The following is a 19,568-nucleotide window of genomic DNA, read 5'->3' as shown; positions in this document are numbered from 1 at the left end:
CTGGGGCCTGGGGTCTGGGGGAGACACCCAGGGCCCCTGCTCCCACCCACGAGTGGGGCTGGGGGGCTGGGGGAGACACCCAGGGCCCCCGATCCTGACCCACGAGTGGGGCTGGGGGGCTGGGGGAGATGACCCAGGACTGGGATTCCACCCACGAGTGGGGCTGGGGGCTGGGGGAGACGCCCAGGGCCCCAAATCCTGACCCACGAGTGGGGCTGGGGGTCACGGAGACGCCCAAGGCCCCGCTCCTGACCCACGAGTGGGGCTGGGGGCTGGGGGAGACACCCAGGGCCCCAAATCCTGACCCACGAGTGGGGCTGGGGCCTGGGGTCTGGGGGAGACACCCAGGGCCCCTGCTCCCACCCACGAGTGGGGCTGGGGGCTGGGGGAGACGCCCAGGGCCCCGCTCCTGACCCACAAGTGGGGCTGGGGGAGACGCCCAGGGCCCCAAATCCTGACCCACAGGTGGGGCTGGGGGCTGAGGGAGATGACCAGGACCCTGCTCCCACTCATGAGTGGGGCTGGGGGGCTGGGGGAGACACCCAGGGCCCCGCTCCTGACCCACGAGTGGGGCTGGGGGGCTGGGGGAGATGACTCAGGACTGGGATTCCACCCACGAGTGGGGCTGGGGGCTCGGGGAGACACCCAGGGCCCCAAATCCTGACCCACGAGTGGGGCTGGGGGTCACGGAGACGCCCAGGGCCCCGATCCTGACCCACGAGTGGGGCTGGGGGGCTGGGGGAGACCACCAGCATCGTGCCAGGAAACCGCAGGGGGGAGCCGGGGGGGAGCCGCCGGCAGAGCCGGGGCCCGGGGGGGGGTCCCGCAACCACGGGAAACCCCGGGGACGCGGCGAAGCCCTCCGGACCCCGACCCCCGGGGGGGGCACGGAGCGGGGCCGGGGGTCTCGGGGGGGCTTCGCCGTGTCCCGGCGGGACGAGCCACGCGGCCGGCACAGGAACCGCGGCGGCCGCCTCTCGCGAGCCCTCCCCAAGCTGGCCCCTTCCCAACCTTATTAATTTTTTTAATTTTTTTTTCTTTTATGGCTCCGGCTCAAGCCCGGCGGCCTCCCCTGCCCCCCCCCGATAATTTATGTTAATATATTCCCCCCCCCAGCCCCCCCCCAGCCCCAGCCCTTTTCTCTCCGCCGCCTCCGGCCCTCGCTCAGATCTTCTGCGGGACCTTCGGCATCGCCGGGACGGGATTTTCCCTTCCCCTTTTTAAAAAAAAAAACAACAACCCCCCCCCCAAAAAAAAAGAAGAAGAACAAGAAAAAAGAGAGAAAAGGGAGAAAAAGAAGAAGAAGAGGAGCACCGAGGCGCTTGGGCAGCAGCGGCGCGCTCCGGAACGCCGTGCCGGCAGCCCCGCTCTCCCCAGGGACCCCCCGACAGCTTTTCGCCGCCTTTTTTTGGGGGGAAAAAGGCCGTTTCCTCCCTGGGAAGAGGAGAACCCCCCCGGCCCCGCGAGCCGCAGCCCCGGCCTCGCCAGGAAGGCCCCGAAGCCCCAAACCCTCCTTTTTTTTGGCCTCGGTTTCTGCCGCCTTTCCCCCCCCCTCCGAGGAGCCCGGCACGGGCGGGGGGTCCCCCCCGAGCACCCCAGCACCCCGCAGCGCCCCATGGCTCAGCCCTCCAGCTGAGCCGGGCAGAGCCAGCCGCCCCCCGCCCCAGCACCCCTCCGCGGGACGCCCGTTTCGGGGTGCCGCTCGGGCCCCCCCCCCAAACTTCTCCCCGGGCATCGCCCCCCCCCACCCCCCCCCCCCATCGCCGGGATGTTCAGCTGGATGCGGAAGAACGAGAAGAAGAGCCCCGAGGTGGTCCGCACCGTCACCGAGGGGCTGAAGGCCCTCTACAAGAAGAAACTTTTACCGGTGGAGGAATTTTACCGTTTCCACGATTTCCACTCGCCGGCGCTGGAAGAGGCCGATTTCGATAATAAACCCATGGTGCTGGTGGTGGGGCAATATTCCACCGGGAAAACCACCTTCATCCGCTACCTGCTGGAGCAGGACATCCCCGGCAGCCGCATCGGGCCCGAGCCCACCACCGACTCCTTCGTGGCCATCATGCACGGCGAGACGGAGGGGATCACGCCGGGCAACGCCCTCATCGTCGACCCCAAAAAACCTTTCCGGAAACTCAATCCCTTCGGGAACACCTTCCTCAATCGGTGAGTGCGGACCCCCGCCTCCCCCGTCCCCTCCCGGGCCGCCGGGCGAGGGGGCCCCACCCCACGGACCCCCCCCCGAGTCCAGCCTCGCCGGGGCAAAGCGCCCCAAAAAGGGGATCCCCCCATCCCGTCTCCGGGAGATCCCGGAGTCCGCCTTCCACTTCCCTCGGGTTTCCCCCGTTTTGTCCATTTATGTCCATTTTTGTCCATTTTTGTCCATTTTTGTCCATTTTTTCCCATTTTTCCCCATTTCCCCCCATGTTTTCCCCATTTTTTTTCCATTTTCCCCCATTTTTCCCCATTTTCCCCCATTTCCCCCCATGTTTTCCCCATTTTTTTTCCGTTTTCCCCCATTTTCCCCCATTTTTTCCCCATTTTTTCCCATTTTCCCCCGTTTTCCCCCATTTTCCCCCATTTTTTCCCCATTTTTTCCCCATTTTTCCCCATTTTCCCCCATTTTTTCCCCATTTTTTTTCCATTTTCCCCCATTTTTCCCCATTTCCCCCATTTTTTTTTCCATTTTCCCCCATTTTTTTCCATTTTCCCCCATTTTTTTCCATTTTTCCCCATTTTTTCCCCGAGTGGCCCGCCCCGGACACCCCCGAGTCCAGCCTCGCCGGAGCAAAGCGCCCCAAAAATGGGATCCCCCCATCCCGTCTCTGGGAGATCCCGGATTCCACCTTCCAGTTCCCTCGGGTTTCCCCAGTTTTGTCCATTTTTTTTCCATTTTCCCCCATTTTTGTCCATTTTTCCCATTTTCCCCCATTTTCCCCCATTTTCCCCCATTTTTCCCCATTTTTCCCCATTTCCCCCCATTTTTTTCCCCATTTTTTTCCATTTTTCCCCATTTTTCCCCGTTTTCCCCCCTTTTTTTCCACTCTCCCCCATTTTTTTTCCATTTTCCCCCATTTTTTCCCCATTTTTTTCCATTTTTCCCCATTTTTTCCCCATTTTTCCCCATTTTTTCCCCAAGTGCCCCCCCCCCACCCCACTGACACCCCCAAACCGAGCCTCGCTGGAGCAAAGCGCCCCAAAAATTGCCCCCCCCCATCCCATCTCCAGGAGATCCCGGTTTTCACCTTCCAGTTCCCTCGGGTTTCCCCATTTTTCCCCATTTTTCCCCATTTCCCCCCATTTTTCCCCATTTTTTCCAATTTTCCCCCATTTTTCCCCATTTTTGTCCATTTTTCCCCATTTTTTCCCCGAGTGCCCCCCCCCACCCCACTGACACCCCCAAACCGAGCCTCGCTGGAGCAAAGCGCCCCAAATCCGGGCCCCCCCCATCCCGTCTGCGGGGGATCCCCCCTTTCACCCTCCAGTTCCCGGGGTTTTCCCTGTTTTTCCCCATTTCCCCCCCCCCAGCCCCCCCCCGCTCCGCCCTGGGGGCCGTGGGGGCCCCCCCCCCGCTCCCCATTTTCCCCCAGCAGCCCCCCCGTGCTCAGCCGCGGGGGCTGGGCAGCTTGGGGGGGGTCCCGCCTGGGGTCACCCCGTGGAAAGAAGGGGGGGGGGGGGTCCGCTCCCGGCCCCACGCGAGGGGGGGGCCGTGGGGGGGGGGGGGATGAGCCAGGCGTCAGGAATGCGGCCCCGCAGCCGGCCAAGCCCCCCCCCGCCCCGGGGCCGCCTCGGAAAGACGCCGTCAGAGCTGGCCCCCCCTCCCCCCCGCGATACCCCCCCCCCCCACGGACACGAGTGGGTGCGGACCCCCTCGCTCCTGCGGACCCCCTCGCAGTCCCAAGCCGCGGGCGGGTTCAAGGGGGGTGCGGGGGGGCGCGGGGGGGTCCGGGGGGGTCCGGGGGGGTCTCGGGGGGGTCTAACGCGGCTGCTCCCACGCAGGTTCATGTGCGCCCACCTCCCCAACCAGGTGCTGGAGAGCATCAGCCTCATCGACACCCCCGGCATCCTCTCGGGGGCCAAGCAGCGCGTCTGCCGCGGTGAGGGGGGGCCACCCGCGACCGCGGCACGCGTGGGCGGGGGGGGCCTCCTCCCCCCGCCCCCCCCCCCGGGGGGTTGGGGCTGGGGGGGGGGGGGTGCGAGTGGGGCCCGAAGGAAAGGGGGGGAGGGGGTGCAATATAGGGTGGGGGGGGGGGGTGCAAGATGGGGGGGGCGCGAGTGGGGCCCGAAGGAAAGGGGGGGGGTGCAATATAGGGTGGGGGGTGCGGGGGGGGTGCAAGATGGGGTGGGGTGGGGGGGGTGTGCAATATAGGGTGGGGGGTGCGGGGGGGTGCAAGATGGGGGGGGTGCAATATAGGGGGGGGTGCAATATAGGGTGGGGGGTGCGGGTGGGGGGTGTAAGATGGGGGGGTGCGGGGGGGCGTGCAATATAGGGGGGGTGCAAGATGGGGGGGGGGGTGGGTGGGGGGGGTGCAATATAGGGTGGGGGGTGCGGGTGGGGGGTGCAAGATGGGGGGTGCGGGGGGGTGCAATATAAGGTGGGGTGCGGGTGGGGGTGGGGGGTGCAAGATGGGGGGGTGCGGGTGGGGGGGTGCAATATAGGGTGGGGGGGGGCGCAATATGGGGGGGATGCAAGACGGCGTGGGGTGCGGGGGGGTGCAATATGGGGGGGGTGCAAGATGGGGTGGGGTGCGGGTGGGGGGGTGCAATATAGGGTGGGGGGTGAGTGGGGGGTGCAAGATGGGGTGGGGGGGGTGGAAGATGGCGTGGGGTGCGGGGGGGTGCAAGATGCAATGGGGTGCGGGGGGGGTGCAATATAGGGTGGGGTGGGGGTGGGGGGGTGCAAGATGGGGTGGGGTGTCAGAGTGGGGTGCTGCGGGGGGGGGGGTGTGCGAAACGAAATGGGGGGGCTGCCGGGGGTGCGAAGTGAAGTGGGGTGTGGGTGGGGGTGCGAAGCGTAAGGGGGTGCAGACGGGGGGGTGCGATGGGGTGCAAACGGGGGGTGCAGGGTGTACGAGGGTGCTGTTGGGGGGTGCAGGGTGCCGGGGGGGGGGGGGCGAACCGTAAGGGGGTGGCAATGGGGGGGTGCGAGCTGTAAGGGGGTGCCAGTGACGCAACGGGGTGCTGCTGGGTGGGGCAGGGCACAGCGGGTGCCAAGGGTGGGGTAGAGCGGGGGGGGGGTGCCAAGGGTGGGGCGAGGCGCCGGCGGCGGGTGCCAAAGGCGACGCAATGGGTGCTGCTGGGGGGGGGGGGGGGGGAGGGGGTGGCACCCCCACCCCACTGCTCCCCAGGGATGAGCAACGAGGGGGTCCCATGGGGTGGGGGGCGGCCGGGACACCCCCCTCCCCCCTTTCTCAAGTTTTGGGGGGGTCCCCACAACTCCAAGGCCAATTTTCCAGCCCGGCTGCCCCGCTGCGGAGGCCGTGCCCCCCCCCACCCCCCCGGAGCCGCCCCCCCCCCTTTTCCTTCCCCACCCCAAAACCTTCGGCCTCTGCCAAGAGCCCTGGCACCGGCTCCTGAAACAGCCCCGCGGCGGGGGGGGGCTTGGCTGGCGGAGACCCCCGCGGGCGGGGGGGCTGGAGGAGGGGGGGGTGGAGAAAGAGGAAGGGGGGGGGGGCTGGGAAAAGGGGGAGGGGGCCTGGGAAAAGGGGGAGGGCTGGGAAAGGGGGGGAGGGGCTGGGAAAAGGGGGGGTCAGGGCTGGGCTGGGGCTGGGTGGGGGCCAAATTCCTGGCTGGGCGCTCCCTGCGCGGGGGGGGGGCACAGCGGGGGGGCGGGGGAGGAGGCGGCCGGGCAAGGCCCCGCTCAAGGCAGGGGTGGCTCGGGTTGGGGTCGGGATTAGGGGTGGGATTAGGGGTTAGGGTTGGGATTAGGGGTGGGATTGGGGGTTAGGTTGGGGTTGGGGTTGGGATTAGGGTTAGGCAGGGGTTAGGGCTGGGATTACGGTTGGGATTAGGGTTAGGTTAGGGTTAGGGCTGGGATTAGGGGTGGGATTAGGGTTAGGTTGGGGTTGGGGTTGGGATTAGGGGTGGGATTAGGGGTTAGGTTTGGAGTTAGGGCTGGGATTAGGGTTAGGTTAGGGTTAGGGCTGGGATTAGGGGTGGGATTAGGGTTAGGTTGGGGTTGGGGTTGGGATTAGGGGCGGGATTAGGGGTTAGGTTGGGGTTGGGGTTGGGATTAGGGTTAGGTAGGGGTTAGGGTTGGGATTAGGGGTGGGATTAGGGGTTAGGTTGGGGTTGGGGTTAGGATTAGGGGTGGGATTAGGGGTTAGGTTGGGGTTGGGGTTGGGATTAGGGTTAGGGCTGGGATTAGGGGTGGGATTGGGGGTTAGGTTTGGAGTTAGGGTTGGGATTAGGGCTAGGTTAGGGTTAGGGCTGGGATTGGGGGGATTAGGGGTTAGGTTGGGGTTGGGGTTGAGATTAGGGTTAGGTTTGAGGTTGGGTTTTGGGGTTAGGGTTGGGATTAGGATTTAGGTTTGGGGTTAGTGTGGGGTTTGAGGTTAGGTTTGAGGTTGGGGTCGGGATTAGGGTTTAGATTAGGGGTTAGGGTTGGGATTAGGGTTGGGTTTGAGGTTGGGTCGGGATTAGGGGTTAGATTAGGGGTTAGGGTTGGGATTAGGGGTTAGATTAGGGGTCAGGGTTGGGATTAGGGTTGGGTTTGAGGTTGGGGTTGGGATTATGGGTTAGATTAGGGATTAGGGTTTAGATTAGGGGTTAGGGCTGCAATTAGGGTTGGGTTTGAGGTTGGGGTCGGGATTAGGGGTTAGATTAGGGGTCAGGGTTGGGATTAGGGTTGGGTTTGAGGTTGGGGTCGGGATTAGGGGTTAGATTAGGGGTCAGGGTCAGGATTAGGGGTTAGATTAGGGGTCAGGGTTGGGATTAGGGGTTAGATTAAGGGTCAGGGTTGGGATTAGGGTTGGGTTTGAGGTTGGGGTCGGGATTAGGGGTTAGATTAGGGATTAGGGGTTAGATTAGGGGTCAGGGTCGGGATTAGGGGTTAGATTAGGGGTCAGGGTTGGGATTAGGGTTGGGTTTGAGGTTGGGGTCGGGATTAGGGGTTAGATTAGGGGTCAGGGTCAGGATTAGCGGTTAGATTAGGGGTCAGGGTCGGGATTAGGGGTTAGATTAGGGGTCAGGGTCAGGATTAGGGGTTAGATTAGGGGTCAGGGTTGGGATTAGGGGTTAGATTAGGGGTCAGGGTTGGGATTAGGGTTGGGTTTGAGGTTGGGGTCAGGATTAGGGGTTAGATTAGGGGTCAGGGTCGGGATTAGGGGTTAGATTAGGGATTAGGGGTTAGATTAGGGGTCAGGGTCAGGATTAGGGGTTAGATTAGGGGTCAGGGTCGGGATTAGGCTTGGGTTTGAAGGCGGGGCTGGGTCAGGCTTGGGTCCCCCCCCCCCTGCAGACCCCTCCAGGGGCAACCCGGGACCATTTGCACCCTGGGCACGGCCGCCCCGCCCCCCCCCCCCCCCCCCCCTTCCCGGGGTCCCCCGGCCCCGCGGAGCCCCCAACCCCCCCTCTCCCCCCTTCCGCCCCCCCCCCCCCCCCCCCAGGCTACGACTTCCCGGCCGTGCTGCAGTGGTTCGCCGAGCGCGTGGACCTCATCATCCTCCTCTTCGACGCCCACAAGCTGGAGATCTCGGACGAGTTCTCCGAAGCCATCCGAGCCCTCAAGGGCAACGAGGACAAGATCCGGGTGGTCCTGAACAAGGCCGACACGGTGGAGACGCAGCAGCTGATGCGCGTCTACGGGGCGCTGATGTGGTCGCTGGGGAAGGTGTTCAACACCCCCGAGGTGCTGCGCGTCTTCATCGGGTCCTTCTGGTCCGAACCGCTCCTCATCGCCGACAACCGGCAGCTCTTCGAGCTGGAGGAGCAGGACTTGTTCCAGGACATCCAGAACCTGCCCCGAAACGCCGCCCTGAGGAAGCTCAATGACCTCGTCAAGAGGGCGCGGCTCGTCAGGGTGAGTGCGGCCAAGCGGGCGCGGGGGGCGGCTCCACGGCTTCGGTGGGGCCAAGGGGACACCAGGAGTCCTTGGGGGTCTCCATGGCTCCGATGGGGCCAAGGGGACACCAGGACTCCTTGGGATTCTCCACAGCTTTGGTGGAGCCAAGGGGACACCAGGAGTCCTTGAGGTTCTCCATGGCTTTGGTGGGAACAAGGGGACACCAGGAGTCCTTGAGGTTCTCCATGGCTTTGGTGGGGCCAAGGGGACACCAGGACTCCTTGGGGGTCTCCATGGCTCCGATGGGGCCAAGGGGACACCAGGAGTCCTTGAGGTTCTCCACGGCTTTGGTGGGAACAAGGGGACACCAGGACTCCTTGGGGTTCTCCACGGCTTTGGTGGGAACAAGGGGACACCAGGACTCCTTGGGGTTCTCCATGGCTCCGATGGGGCCAAGAGGACACCAGGACTCCTTGGGGTTCTCCATGGCTCTTGTGGGGCCAAGGGGACACCAGGAGTCCTTGAGGTTCTCCACGGCTTTGGTGGGAACAAGGGGACACCAGGAGTCCTTGGGGTTCTCCATGGCTCTTGTGGGGCCAAGGGGACACCAGGAGTCCTTGGGGTTCTCCATGGCTCTGATGGGGCCAAGGGGACACCAGGAGTCCTTGGGGTTCTCCACGGCTTCAGTGGGGCCAAGGGGACACCAGGAGTCCTTGGGGTTCTCCACGGCTTTGGTGGGGCCAAGGGGACACCAGGAGTCCTTGGGGTTCTCCATGGCTCCAATGGGGCCAAGGGGACACCAGGAGTCCTTGGGGTTCTCCACGGCTTTGGTGGGGCCAAGGGGACACCAGGAGTCCTTGGGGTTCTCCATGGCTCTTGTGGGGCCAAGGGGACACCAGGAGTCCTTGGGGTTCTCCATGGCTCTTGTGGGGCCAAGGGGACACCAGGAGTCCTTGGGGTTCTCCACGGCTCTTGTGGGGCCAAGGGGACACCAGGAGTCCTTGGGGTTCTCCACGGCTCTTGTGGGGCCAAGGGGACACCAGGAGTCCTTGGGGTTCTCCATGGCTCTTGTGGGGCCAAGGGGACACCAGGAGTCCTTGGGGTTCTCCATGGCTCTTGTGGGGCCAAGGGGACACCAGGAGTCCTTGGGGTTCTCCATGGCTTTAGTGGGGCCAAGGGGACACCAGGAGTCCTTGGGGTTCTCCATGGCTCCAATGGGGCCAAGGGGACACCAGGAGTCCTTGGGGTTCTCCACGGCTCCAATGGGGCCAAGGGGACACCAGGAGTCCTTGAGGTTCTCCACGGCTTTGGTGGGAACAAGGGGACACCAGGACTCCTTGGGGTTCTCCATGGCTCTTGTGGGGCCAAGGGGACACCAGGAGTCCTTGGGATTCTCCATGGCTCCAATGGGGCCAAGGGGACACCAGGAGTCCTTGGGGTTCTCCATGGCTTTGGTGGGGCCAAGGGGACACCAGGAGTCCTTGGGATTCTCCACGGCTGTGGTGGGGCCAAGGGGACACCAGGAGTCCTTGGGGGTCTCCATGGCTTTGTTGGGGCCAAGGGGACACCAGGAGTCCTTGGGGTTCTCCATGGCTCTGATGGGGCCAAGGGGACACCAGGAGTCCTTGGGGTTCTCCATGGCTCCGATGGGGCCAAGGGGACACCAGGAGTCCTTGGGGTTCTCCACGGCTTTGGTGGGGCCAAGGGGACACCAGGAGTCCTTGGGGTTCTCCACGGCTTTGGTGGGGCCAAGGGGACACCAGGAGTCCTTGGGGTTCTCCACGGCTTTGGTGGGGCCAAGGGGACACCAGGAGTCCTTGGGGTTCTCCATGGCTCTGGTGGGGCCAAGGGGACACCAGGAGTCCTTGGGGTTCTCCACGGCTTCGGTGGGGCCAAGGGGACACCAGGAGTCCTTGGGGTTCTCCATGGCTTTGGTGGGGCCAAGGGGACACCAGGAGTCCTTGGGATTCTCCACGGCTGTGGTGGGGCCAAGGGGACACCAGGAGTCCTTGGGGGTCTCCATGGCTTTGGTGGGGCCAAGGGGACACCAGGAGTCCTTGGGGTTCTCCATGGCTCCGATGGGGCCAAGGGGACACCAGGAGTCCTTGGGGTTCTCCACGGCTCTGGTGGGGCCAAGGGGACACCAGGACTCCTTGGGGTTCTCCACGGCTTCGGTGGGGCCAAGGGGACACCAGGACTCCCGGAGCTCTCCCCATGGTTTGGGGTCCCCTCCTGGCCCCAGGAGGTGCCTCAGTGGCTCCCGCAGCCCCGGTGGCTCCCGGCCACCTCCAACAATGGCTCCGTTGCCAAGGGGGGGGACGTCACCGTGTCCCCCCCGCCCCATCCTGTGCCTGGCTTCCTCGTCAAGGGTTTCCCGTGAGGCAGCGCCTTCCGCCCCCGTAATTACAGAATAATTAACGTGCCCCCCCGCCCCCCGCTCCCAGGCCGGGTCCCCCCGCCCCCATGCTGAGACCCCCCCAGGATTGCGGGGGGCCGGTTTCGGGTTGGGGGGAGGGGGGAGCTGAAGCAGCCCCATGGCCGAGCCCATCACCCCGGCGTCTGGCCACGGGGGTCCGGGGGGGCAGGAGGAAGGCGGGGGGGGTTGGCGTTATTCCCCGTCTGCCTCTTCCCCCCCCCCCCCCCCCCGCCGGCCTTATCGCATCCGGCCACCTGCGGCCGCGGCCCTTTGTGCGGCGCATCCGCTGCCCGCGACGCGCGGGGACGGGGACGGGGACGGGGACGGGGACGGGGACGGGGCCAGCACCGCCAGGCACGGGATGGGATGGGGCGGGAGTGGGGACGGGGATGGGGCGAGGATGAGGATGAGGATGGGGATGGGATGGGGATGGGGATGGGATGAGGATGAGGATGAGGATGAGGATGAGGATGAGGATGGGATGGGGATGGGGTGAGGATGAGGATGAGGATGAGGATGAGGATGGGGATGAGGATGGGGTGAGGATGAGGATGAGGATGGGGATGGGGATGGGGATGGGGATGGGGATGAGGATGAGGATGAGGATGAGGATGAGGATGAGGATGAGGATGGGATGGGGTGGGGTGAGGATGAGGATGAGGATGGGGATGGGGATGGGGATGGGGATGGGATGAGGATGAGGATGAGGATGAGGATGAGGATGAGGATGAGGATGGATGGGGTGGGATGGGGTGAGGATGAGGATGAGGATGGGGATGAGGATGAGGATGAGGATGGGATGGGGATGGGGTGAGGATGAGGATGAGGATGAGGATGAGGATGGGGATGAGGATGAGGATGAGGATGGGATGGGGATGGGGTGAGGATGAGGATGAGGATGAGGATGAGGATGAGGATGAGGATGGGGATGGGGTGAGGGTGAGGGTGAGGATGAGGATGAGGATGACGATGAGGATGAGGATGAGGATGGGATGGGGTGGGGTGAGGATGAGGATGAGGATGGGGATGAGGATGAGGATGAGGATGAGGATGGGGATGGATGGGATGGGATGGGATGGGATGGGGTGGGGCGGGGTGGGGTGGGGATGGGGACAGGACAGGGACAAGGACAGGAGGGGATGGGGACAGGGCCAGGATGGGGGTGGAAACGGGGCAGGACGGGGCCGTGCGGCGGGCGGGCACCCAGACCCCCCCGTGGGACCCCCCTGCTTTCCGCTCTCCCGCCGGAGGCTCTCGGCCGCGGAGGGGGCCCGGGCGGCCGCGACCCCGCGCCCTCCCGCGCCGTCCGCCTCCGGCACCACGCCTGGACTCCCCCCGCCTTCCACCCCCCACCCCCCCACCCCGGGGTCCCTGACCCCCCCCCCGCTTTGCCCCCAGGTCCACGCGCACATCATCAGCCGCCTGAAGAAGGAGATGCCCGCCGTCTTCGGGAAGGACAACAAGAAGAAGCAGCTGATCGCCAAACTGCCGCTCCTCTTCGCCCGCATCCAGCTGGAGCACCACATCCCGCCCGGAGACTTCCCCGACTGCGCTCGCATGCAGGTGGGGACCGGGGGGGGCCTCCTGACGCCCGGGCCGGGGGGTCCCGTGGGGTGCTGAGCCCCATGCCGGGATGCTGAGCCCCATGCTGGGATGCAGAGCTCCGTGCCGGGGGGTCCGGTGGGGTAGCCCTGTGCCGGGATGCTGAGCCCCGTGCCGGGGGGTCCGGTGGGGTGCTGAGCCCCATGCCGGGATGCTGAGCCCTGTGCTGGGGGGGCCGGTGGGGTGCTGAGCCCCGTGCCGGGGTGCTGAGCCCCGTGCCGGGGGGTCCGGTGGGGTGCTGAGCCCCGTGCCGGGGTGCTGAGCCCCGGGCCGGGGGGTCCGGTGGGGTGCTGAGCCCTGTGCCGGGGTGCTGAGCTCCGTGCCGGGGGTCCGGTGGGGTGCTGAGCCCCGTGCCGGGGGGTCTGGTGCGGTGCTGAGCCCCGTGCCGGGATGCTGAGCCCCGTGCCGGGGGGTCCGGTGGGGTGCTGACCCCCATGTTTGGGGGTCCATCGGGGTGCTGAGCCCCGTGCCGGGGGTCTGTCAGGATGCTGAGCCCTGTGCCAGGACGCTGACCCCTGTGCTGGGGGTCCATGGGGATGCTGACCCCCATCCTTGGGGGTCCATGGGGATGCTGAGCCCCATGTTTGGGGGTCCATGGGGATGCTGACCCCTGTGCCGGGGGTCCATGGGGATGCTGAGCCCCGTGTTTGGGGGTCCGTTGGGATGCTGACCCCCGTGTTTGGGGGTCCATGGGGATGCTGAGCCCCATGCTGGGGTTCTGTCAGGATGCTGACCCCCATGTTTGGGGGTCCATCGGGGTGCTGAGCCCTGTGCTGGGGGCCTGTCAGGATGCTGAGCCCCATGTTCGGGGGTCCATGGGGATGCTGACCCCCGTGTTTGGGGGTCCATGGGGATGCTGACCCCCATCCTTGGGGGTCCATGGGGATGCCGACCCCCGTGCCGGGGGTCCATGGGGATGCTGACCCCCGTGTTTGGGGGTCCATGGGGATGCTGAGCCCCGTGCCGGGGGTCCATGGGGATGCTGACCCCCGTGTTTGGGGGTCCATGGGGATGCCGACCCCTGTGCCGGGGGTCCATGGGGATGCTGACCCCCGTGTTTGGGGGTCCATGGGGATGCCGACCCCCGTGCCGGGGGTCCATGGGGATGCTGACCCCGTGTTTTTGGGGGTCCTTCGGGGTGCTGAGCCCTGTGCTGGGGGCCTGTCAGGATGCTGAGCCCCATGTTTGGGGGTCCATGGGGATGCTGAGCCCCGTGTTCGGGGGTCCATGGGGATGCTGACCCCCATCCTTGGGGATCCATGGGGATGCCGACCCCCCCGTCCGTCTCCCCCCCCCCCCGTGGCCCAGGAGCTGCTGCTGGTCCACGACTTCGCCCGCTTCCCGGCGCTGAAGCCGCGGATGCTGGAGGCCCTGGACGAGCTGCTGACCGCCGACATCGCCGCCCTGATGCCGCTGCTGCGGCAAGAGGAGCTGGAAGCGCCCGAAGGCGCCGGGGTGCAGGGGGGAGCCTTCGACGGCACCCGTCAGGGCCCCCTTCGGCGGGACGGAGGAGGAAGAGGAAGGCGAGGGAGAGGGAGGAGGAGGAATGGGTGGTGACCAAGGACAAGGCCAAGTACGACGAGATCTTCTACGGCCTGGCCCCGCTGGGGGGGAAGCTGAGCGGGCGGCGGGCGCGGGGCTGGATGGTGAGCAGCAACCTGCCCAGCTCGGTGCTGGGCCGCATCTGGCAGCTGAGCGACGTGGACCGCGACGGGATTGCTGGACGCCGAGGAGTTCGCCCTGGCGGCCACCTCATCGGGGCCAAACTGGAGGGCAGGGGGCTGCCGGCGGACCTGCCCCCCCGCCTGGTGCCCCCTCCAAGCGGCGGCCCAAGGGATCGGCGGAGTGACCCCCCCCGAGCCCCCCCCCCGGGTCTCTGCCCCGCGCCCCGCGCGCCCCCCTGCCGCCGTCACCGCCGTCGCCGTCGCCCCCAATAAGAGAGGATGAGGCCCGTGGAGCCACGGCGGTTGTGGGTCTGGGGGTGCGAGGGGGGGCGAGGGGGGTGAGTGTGCAAGGGGAGTGTGCAAGGGCGGGTGCAAGGGGGGGTGCGAGGGGGGTGAGTGTGCAAGGGGGGTGTGCAAGGGGGGTGTGCAAGGGGGGTGCAAGGGGGTGAGGGGTGCAAGGGGGTGAGTGTGCAAGGGGGGTGAGTGTGCAAGGGGGGTGTGCAAGGGGGGGTGCAAGGGGGGTGCGAGGGGGGTGAGTGTGCAAGGGGAGGGTGCAAGGGGGGGGAGTGTGCAAGGGGGGTGAGTGCACAAGGGGAGTGTGCAAGGGGGGTGCAAGGGGGGGTGCAAGGGGGGGTGCAAGGGGGGTGAGTGTGCAAGGGGTTGTGCAAGGGGGGGTGCAAGGGGGGGTGCAAGGGGAGGTGCAAGGGGGGGTGCAAGGGGGGGGTGCAAGGGGGGTGAGTGTGCAAGGGGGTGTGCAAGGGGGGGTGCAAGGGGAGGTGCAAGGGGGGGTGCAAGGGGGGGTGCAAGGGGGGTGAGTGTGCAAGGGGGTGTGCAAGGGGGTGTGCAAGGGGGGGTGCAAGGGGGGGTGCAAGGGGGGGTGCAAGGGGGGTGAGTGTGCAAGGGAAGTGTGCAAGGGGGGTGTGCAAGGGGGGTGCAAGGGGGTGAGTGTGCAAGGGGAGTGTGCAAGGGCGGGTGCAAGGGGGGGTGCAAGGGGGGTGTGTGCAAGGGGGTGTGCAAGGGAGGGGGGGTGCAGGGGAGGGGAGTGCAAGAGAGGGTGAGTGTGCAAGGGAGGATGATGGGGGGGGCGGTGTGCGGGGGGGGGCGTGCCAAGGGGGGTGAGTGTGCAAGGGGGGTGTGCAAGGGGGGTGCAAGGGGGTGAGTGTGCAAGGGAGGGGGGTGCAAGGGGGGATGATGGGGTGGGGGGTGGGTGTGCAAGGGGGGGTGGGTGTGCAAGGGGGGGGGTGCAAGGGGGGGGTGCCTGGGGGGTGCCCGTGGGGAGCCCGGGGTGTCAGCCCGGGGTGTCACATCTGGGCTCGCAGCTGGAGCCGGCTCGGGGGCCCGAGCCCCCCCCCCGGGCCCACGCCCCGGGTGTTCGGGGCACATCTGGGGGCGTGGAGCACATCTGGAGCCCCCCCCCCCCCCCCTCCGCAGCTGGACGCGGCCCTTCCCAAGATGGCGGCTCCTCCCTCCCCAAGATGGCGGCTCCGCCCTTCTCCGCCCTCCCCAAGATGGCGGCTCCGCCCTTCCCCGCCCTCCCCAAGATGGCGGCTCCGCCCTTCCCCGCCCTCCCCAAGATGGCGGCTCCGCCCTTCCCTGCCCTCCCCAAGATAGCGGCTCCGCCCTTCCCTGCCCTCCCCAAGATGGCGCCTCCGCCCTTCCCCGCCCTCCCCAAGATGGCGCCTCCGCCCTTCCCTGCCCTCCCCAAGATGGCGGCAGGAAGTGGCTGCGCAGCGCTTCCGGTAGGCCCCGCGGCCTGGCCTTTCCTTTCAAGATGGCGGCGCCCGCGGCATCCTCGTCGTTCCTGGGCCTGGGCCCCGGATCGCGGGACCCCGCTACCGTCCGCCGCCGCTCCCGCGGCCCCCGCAACCGCAAGAAGGGCTGGAAGCGCTGGGCCGGCCCCGAGGCGCGGCTGGGCCGCGAAATCGGCGACTTCCTCGAGGATGTGGTGCTGCAGCAGCGGGCCACGGGGTGAGGGGGGGGGGGGGGGGCCCGGCGGGGCCTGAAGGCCTCAGGGGGGGACCCGAAGGCCTCGGGGGGACCCGGGGGGGTGTCTCTTGGCGGGGGGGGGGGGATCACGAGAGGCTTCGGGAGGAGTTGAGGGCACCCGGGGGGGTCCTGGGGGAGCGAGAGGCCCACGGAGACCACGCGGGCCCTTGTGGGGGGGGGGACGTGGGGGGGGTGTGAGGGGCTTTGGGGGGCTCAGAGGGGCCTTGGGGTGTCCCGGGGGGGCCCGGTGGGGTGCCCGGGGCCGGGACTGAGGGGTCCGGGGGGGTCCCGGGGCTGCCAGGGGATCTGTGAGCGAGGGGTTGGGGCTGAGAGGGGTCTGGGGGGGCTCCTCGGGGGGGGGGGAGGGGGGGGGGGCTGGAGCTGGGGAGACGCCGCGGGGGGGGCAAGGGGGACTGGGGTTGCGTGGGAAGGGACTTCAGGGGGGTCTTGAGGTGACACTTGGGGGGGGGTGAGGGACAAAGGGGGGGGACCCTGAGGTTTGGGGGGCGGGGGGGGCGGCACTGGAGGGTTTTAGAAGCCTTGGGGGGGCTGTTAGGGGAAGGGGGAGCTGTGGGGGGGCCCCCTGTGCCCCCCCCCCCCCGGAGGTGACGGGGGGCTCCTCCTCAGGGGGCTGATCGCGGAGCAGCCGGACGAGGGGCTCTTCTTTGTGGACACAGGCAACGCGGAGAAGGGTGAGTGGTGGGGGGTTGGTGTTTTTTGGGGGGGGGGGGGCACCCCACATGTGTGTCCCCCCCCCATTCCTTTCCTCAGCATTTTGGGGGTGACACGTGTGTGTCCCCCCCCCCAGATCGGCAGCTGAACAAGGGCAAGGAGAAACCCCTGCACGTCGACCTCGTCCTGCAGCCCGACTCCAAGGTGCCGGCACCCAAAGAGTGAGCGCATGGGGGGGGGGGGGACACACACAACGCAACATCGGGGGGTGTCTGTCCGTCCGTCCGTCCGTCCCCCGCCACGGCTGACACCCCCACCCCAACTCTCCCCGCAGCATTTTGGCCCACCAGATCCCCAACGGGCGGAAGGAGAAGCGGCGACGGCAGTTTTGGGAAAAGCAGGCGGAGAAGGGGGTGCTGCCCCGCGCCGAGCGGCGCCTGCGGGCCCGGCTGCGGCGAGGGGGGGCCCCGCCGGAGAAAGCGCCGGAAAAGGGGCGCTCGGACCCCGCGAGGGGCTTCTATGACATCTGGGCGGCCGATAGTAAGCGGGGGGGGGGGGGGGACGGACACACAAGCGCTGGCTGCGCCGGGGTTTGCCGGCAAGAATCGGCCCCGGCGGGGCGGTTTTGGGGGGCATTTCCCCCGCTTTAGCAGGAATTTCCGTCCTGGGAAGCCAAAATTTGGGGGTTTCGTGTGAAAATCGGGAGCGCGGGGAGGATGGGGATGGTATGGGGGGGAGGGGGGGGGGGGGGGCGCGAAAACCAGACCGGCACGGGGATTGACCCCCAATTTATTCACCAAACGTGGGCGCAGCCTCGAGTCGGGGTCACCCCTCGCCGTCCCGTGGTTTTGGGGGGGGGGGTGGGGGGTGTCGGCATCACCCCGAGCGCGTGGGGTGAGGGTGGGTGCCGGCGTCCCCGCAGACCCCCTGGACCGGGCGCTGGCGGGGCAGGACGGCTGGTTCCTGCAGCAGACCAAGAAGCAGAGGGTGAAGGTGAGCGCGGCGCTGGGGGGGGTCCGGGGGGGGTCCCCGAGGCAGGACCCCTCACCCCGGCTGCGTGTCCCCCCCCCCAGCGCCCCGCCAGGCTGCAGACGAAGCCCTCGCAGGTCCCCGCCGTGGAGGTCATCGCCGCCGGCGGCTCCTACAACCCCACCTTCGAGGACCACCAGGTCCGGGGACGGCGGGGGGCGCGGGAACGGGGGGGTGGGGGGGGGGGTGTCCCCGGTTTTGGGGGTGACGGTGCGGCCGGCCCCCGCAGGCGCTGCTGCTGCAGGCTCACGAGGTGGAGGTGAGGAAGAAGAGGGCGGAGGAGAAGGTGGAGAAGCAGCTGAGGATCCCCGCGGGCACCCAGCTCCCCACTGCGGTGAGACCCCCGCCGCGCAGACGGCCGCGGGTTTGGGGGGGGGCTCCGTTCCCAAAGTGGGGTGCTGACACCCCCCCCCCCCCCCAACCTCGCCCCCAGGAGACGGTTTTCCAGGAGCAGTGCGAGGGGCTGCTGGAGGAGTCGGGGGACGAGGAAGACGGGGAGACGCCGGCACCGCCGGCGGAACCCGAGGACGCCCCGAAAACGGCGCCGCGGCAGGAGAAGAAGACGGAGCAGCAGCGCCGGCGGGAGAAGGAAGCCCGAGCCCTGGTGCGGGGGGGACGGCGGCGGCGGCGGCGGGGGGGGGGGTACCCGTCTGCCGGGGTCCTGACGCGGTTGTTGCCCGCAGGCGGCCCGGCAGCGGCGGGAGAAGGCGGCGCGGTGCCGGCGGCAGGAGATTTTCCGCCTGCGTTCGCTGCGGCGGCAGGTGACGCGGTGGGAAGCGGAGCTGCTGCGGCGACGGCAGGCGCGCTTGGCCAAGCGCCGGGCGAAGGACGCGCTGCCCCGACGCCTGGGGCGCCTCAAGTGAGTGGGGAGGGGGCGTGGGGGGGGGTGCACGCACCCCGGGGTGCCCTCCCTCACCCCCCGTACGTCCCCTCCCCGCAGGTACGAGGACCCCAGCCTGGAGGTGCAGCTGAGCGGCGAGCTGGCCGAGTCCCTGCGCAGGCTGAAGGTGGGTCGCCCACTTGGGGGGCCACCGTGGGGGGGGGGTCCTCGCCCCGGGGAAGGGGTGCCGGCGCCCCGTGATGAGACCCATCCTTGCGCTACGAGGATTCGCAGCCCCCCCCCACCTCGGGCTGCGAATGTGAAGGTCTTCGGGGTCCCGGGGCCTCGTCGCGTAGGCGAGGGCCTGGGTGCTGAGGGTGCCGGCGCCTCCCCAGCCGCTCGCGCCCCGCGGCGCCTCCCCAGCCGCTCACGCCCCACGGCACGGCGCTGGTGGGGCGTGAAACAGCTCCTCCGCTCCCCTCCCGCCGGTACGGGGGGTTTGCTGGGGGTCCCCCCAAACCTGGCTGGGAGGTGGGGGAGTGGGTCCCCCGCCCCACAACGTCCCGTCCCCCCACCAACGGTCTCCCCCCGCCCCGTTGCAGCCCGAGGGCAGCGTCCTGCGCGACCGCTTCAAGAGCCTGCAGAAGAGGAACCTGATCGAGCCGCGGGAGAGGGCCAAGTGAGTGGGGGGGCCGGAGGGGGGGGCCGCGGCTGCCCGGCTTGGGGGGGACGGACGGACGGACGGACAGGGGGACGGGGAGGGGGGCATCGACTGCCCCACAGATTGGGGGTAGATTTTTGACCCCTTTCCTCCCGTCTCCCGCCAGGTTCAAGAGGAGATATCGCCTGAAATACGTGGAGAAGAGAGCCTTCCGCGAAGTGACGTGAGTGGGGCTGCCGTGGGGCCGCCGTGGGGCTGCTGTGGGGCCACCGTGGGGCTGGGCCCCCCCCACCCCCGGCCTCTCCCCGACCGCCCGCTCTCTGTTGCAGGCTGTAGCCGCGGATCCCACCGGGCGACGCGTCCCAATAAAACCCTTCGCACCAGCGCCGCCTCCTTCGGCTTCGCGGCGGCCCCCCCACGCCGGGCCGGTGTGTCCCCCCCCCCGGGGGGGGCCCTGGCAGATGGCGCCTGGCTCAGCCCCTTTCCCTTCTTTAGAGCTATTAGAGAGCGGATTAGGGGCTGCAAATCCGGGGGGCGGGGGGGGGGGGGGAGAAAAAGGGGGGGTCAGGCGCCCTGCGGCACCGGGGGCCTCCCCTGCCGCGCTTGGGGGGGGGGGATCGTCCAGCGACACCCCCCAACCCGCCGGTTAGAGCTCAGCTCGGCCCTCCAGCCCTTTTATTTACATTTTTGGGGGGCGGAGGGGGGGCTCTGCCCCC

The 19,568-nt window shown here is 67.8% G+C and overlaps 2 protein-coding genes across 2 annotated transcripts; both read left to right on the top strand.

The window, feature by feature from the left end:
• Positions 1–1,557: 1,557 nt before the first annotated feature.
• On the top strand, positions 1,558–13,869 carry EHD2 (EH domain containing 2). Its single transcript, XM_075489948.1, is given in 7 exon segments — positions 1,558–2,166; positions 4,000–4,097; positions 7,608–8,020; positions 11,817–11,981; positions 13,329–13,550; positions 13,553–13,835; positions 13,838–13,869. Coding segments are annotated over 7 exon segments (1,611 nt in total). The 5' UTR covers positions 1,558–1,768.
• A 1,558-nt stretch (positions 13,870–15,427) lies between these two features.
• NOP53 (NOP53 ribosome biogenesis factor) lies at positions 15,428–19,236 on the top strand. Its single transcript, XM_075489949.1, has 13 exons — positions 15,428–15,652; positions 16,298–16,362; positions 16,479–16,563; positions 16,677–16,882; positions 17,265–17,335; positions 17,416–17,511; positions 17,601–17,705; positions 17,805–17,975; positions 18,055–18,230; positions 18,312–18,378; positions 18,794–18,870; positions 19,019–19,075; positions 19,182–19,236. The coding sequence occupies exons 1-13, from the start codon at positions 15,456–15,458 to the stop codon at positions 19,186–19,188; spliced, it is 1,380 nt and encodes a 459-aa protein (XP_075346064.1). The 5' UTR covers positions 15,428–15,455; the 3' UTR covers positions 19,189–19,236.
• Positions 19,237–19,568: the final 332 nt, after the last annotated feature.

The sequence above is a fragment of the Mycteria americana genome, unplaced genomic scaffold (assembly GCF_035582795.1).
Source record: "Mycteria americana isolate JAX WOST 10 ecotype Jacksonville Zoo and Gardens unplaced genomic scaffold, USCA_MyAme_1.0 Scaffold_43, whole genome shotgun sequence".
NCBI lineage: Eukaryota > Metazoa > Chordata > Aves > Ciconiiformes > Ciconiidae > Mycteria > Mycteria americana.
The sequence above is the reverse complement of the archived record's forward strand: the minus strand, read 5'-3'. Positions and strand labels throughout refer to the sequence as shown.

Coding starts and splice junctions, on each gene's coding strand:
- NOP53 (XM_075489949.1), top strand. CDS start 15,456: ATGGCGGCGCCCGCGGCATCCTCGTCGTTCCTGGGCCTGGGCCCCGGA. Junction 15,653..16,297: donor CTGCAGCAGCGGGCCACGGG/GTGAGGGGGGGG, acceptor GCTCCTCCTCAG/GGGGCTGATCGCGGAGCAGC. Junction 16,883..17,264: donor TGACATCTGGGCGGCCGATA/GTAAGCGGGGGG, acceptor GCGTCCCCGCAG/ACCCCCTGGACCGGGCGCTG.